Source organism: Bombina bombina, chromosome 2 (assembly GCF_027579735.1).
Source record: "Bombina bombina isolate aBomBom1 chromosome 2, aBomBom1.pri, whole genome shotgun sequence".
Classification (NCBI taxonomy): Eukaryota; Metazoa; Chordata; class Amphibia; order Anura; family Bombinatoridae; genus Bombina; species Bombina bombina.
The window spans coordinates 519703401-519706341 of NC_069500.1; the positions used below are offsets into that span (position 1 = coordinate 519703401).

The window sequence follows — 2941 nt, forward strand, 5'->3', positions numbered from 1 at the left end:
CTGAAATGGCCATATTTGAGCGTTAAAACCCGCAACGCAAAACTTGAAATCTAGGTGAATAATAGCAAAACAATAAAACAGCTTTTTTAAGGGTATGTTGGTCTTCTGTTTTGAGTAAAGTGCAACAGGAGTTGGCATGAATGATTCAGTGGTTTAATAAGACTAGAATATCTATTTGTGTGAAGGTTTTTAGTATATTTTGGATACCTAAAGTCACCACTGACCATAAACTCCAAGTTGTGAGACTCAGTGTTCTCCACATCCTCTCCAGCTGCTGGCCTGGAGGTGTATACTTGGGATGAAGTGCATCTTTATATATATATATATATTATAAATAAAACATCCTTGCTTAAAAATACATTTGCTATATTTTGTCTTCTCATAACATTTTTACCTTAGTATAACACTGTACATCACATTTTTAATTACAGTAGTAAATCTTGAAACTTTTTCTTTGATTACACCAGGACAGCAAGAACAAGGTGTCATCAATGTAAAATTGCAGAGTAGGAGGTTCGAAAGAGATTTGCAGAATCATTTTTTACAGAGAGTGGCTTTTTCATTGAATAAAGTTTAATTAGAGCTAATAAAAACAACACAGTAATGGAATTCAAGAATGCTTTATATATACGTAAGAATACTATAAGAATTAATTAATTAATTAGTTAATCAAGCTTACACTTTTGTTGCGAACTGCTGCCAAAATGTATTTTTCTGTGTTTGAAGTATACATCTATAAACCTTGTCTAATGCAGTTTTAGACAACTATCTAACGTACTTGTATTATTCTATTTGCTTAATTGTCTTGCTATGTTGAAGAGTAGGCCAACAATCACCAAATAGCTCACAACAGTGAATTGCTGTTCATGAGCCTAAGTATGATCTTTAACAAAGGATACCAAGAGATAGAAGCACATCTGATAACAGAAGCAAATTAAAAAGCTGTTTAAAATTGCATGCTCTATCAGAATCATTAAAGGGACATTAAACCCAAAATGTTTATTTCATGATTTAGGTAGAGAATACAATTTTAAACAACTTTCTAGTTTACCGCTATTATCAAATTTGCTTCATTCTCTTGGTATAATTTGCTGAAGGAGCAGCAATGCACTACTGCATAATCGGTATATACTGTATATGCAGCCACCAATCAGCAGCTAGAACTTAGGTTTGTTGCTGCTCCAGTCCTGAGCTTTCCTAGCTAAACCTTTCAGCAATAGATAACAAGAGAAGGACGCAAATTAAATAATAGAAGTAAACTGGAAAATTGTTTAACATCGTATGCTCTGTCTAAATCATGAGTGTTTAATTATGACTTTACTGTCCTTTTAATCATTAATTTTGACTTTACTAATATCCATTTAAGGATCATTCTGTCTTATTTGTTTGACAACAGGGGTACTATTCAACCTGAGCTATCAATATGGATAATATTAATAGGCGTAACAATATTTTCTGAAGTGTATACAAAAATGAAAATACTATCAATACAAAACAGTAGTATCTAAGGTGTAGCAAATTTAGGGTCCAGTTTAAGAATGTTATAAATGTTATTAAATCAGCTGATTTTGTATTCAGACGCCCCTAAGCATCTGTTAACAATGAAAAACTTAAGACTTAAAAAAATATGTTTGATGTTTCAGCTCATTATAGAACCATAAACCCTTAATGTAGACTAATATGACACTGTAATGTATTGTTTTACAGGTAAGAAAATGAAAATTTTAGATACATAAAAGAAATGTACTGTATATGTATTATGTGTTTATGTTCATAGACAAATTAAATTCCCTTCTCTTAAAATATGTTTTGTTTTGTTGTATACTGTAATAAACACAGGTTTTAAAGAAATAAAAAAAGCATTCAGCATCACATTTGCAAATACAGGAGGTTATTGTAAATTATCTGTTAATTATACATATACAAGCTTCATATCACATTGTCTATCAGCAGAGGGAGCTCCTGCTAACAAACACAGGGAAATATATATATTTCTATTCCTATTCATGCAAATCTCAGGAACTTTTCTATGTAAAAGAGAAGATTTTATGTTGTCTAAATCAGTCAGGGGTGCAATATTCAGTGGAGACTTTTATTCTTGTGTAACAATGAAGGTTTTATTTTCTTTGTTGCACCTGATCAATCTAATATTATGTAAGTTACAGGTATTTATTATCGAAGATTAATTATATTTTAGTTTTTTTTAGCTGTATCCTTAACCTTCCTGTCCTAGGTTTAGTGATAAATGCTGATTTGTCTATTTCCCTTCTCAGGTGTCCTCTCACAAGATGTCACACTAGACCAACCTGGGTCTGCAGTTGTGAAGCCGTCAGACACCTTGAAACTCACATGTAAAGTCTCAGTGTCAGTTAGCAGTGCAGCATGGAGCTGGATCAGACAGATCCCAGGGAAAGCTCTGGAACATATTGGTTATATAAGCAGCGGTGGGGGCACTGGTTATGCCCCCTCATTTCAGGGACGAGTCACTATAGGCAGAGACACAGCAAAGAATGAAGTTACCCTGCAGTTGCCTAATATGAAAACTGATGAATCTGGGAAATATTATTGTGCAAGAGACACAGCATGAGAAGGAAATCTGCTCTTGTGACAAAAACCCTGCACAGGAAATACAGTTAGAGAAAAAATGACTTAAAAGTATTTATGAAATAAATAATACTACAAAAAATAATGTTTGCAAACCAAAATTAAAAGTACATCATGTTATGTGATTTAGCACACATTAGGGCTCTGATATTCAAAACCTCTGTGCTCAGGTGAGATATTCTAAAATGATCCTCCAGCATTGCAAGATCCCTAGTGAAATTTTCAAAAGACAAAATTTGACTTTGCCTCTTCAAGTGGCATTACCTGCATTTCTTTATGTGAAGGAGAGACAAGCCCAGTGCAATATAGCATTACATGACATGACAGTTCTGCTGCA

General features: G+C 33.3%; 1 gene segment (V, D, J or C); it reads left to right on the plus strand.

Annotated features, from left to right (window-relative positions):
- The first annotated feature begins 2074 nt into the window (after positions 1–2074).
- Positions 2075–2587, plus strand: LOC128647153 (immunoglobulin heavy variable 4-59-like). The segment is given in 2 exon segments: positions 2075–2154; positions 2274–2587. Coding segments are annotated over 2 exon segments (360 nt in total).
- The last annotated feature ends 354 nt before the right edge of the window (positions 2588–2941 follow it).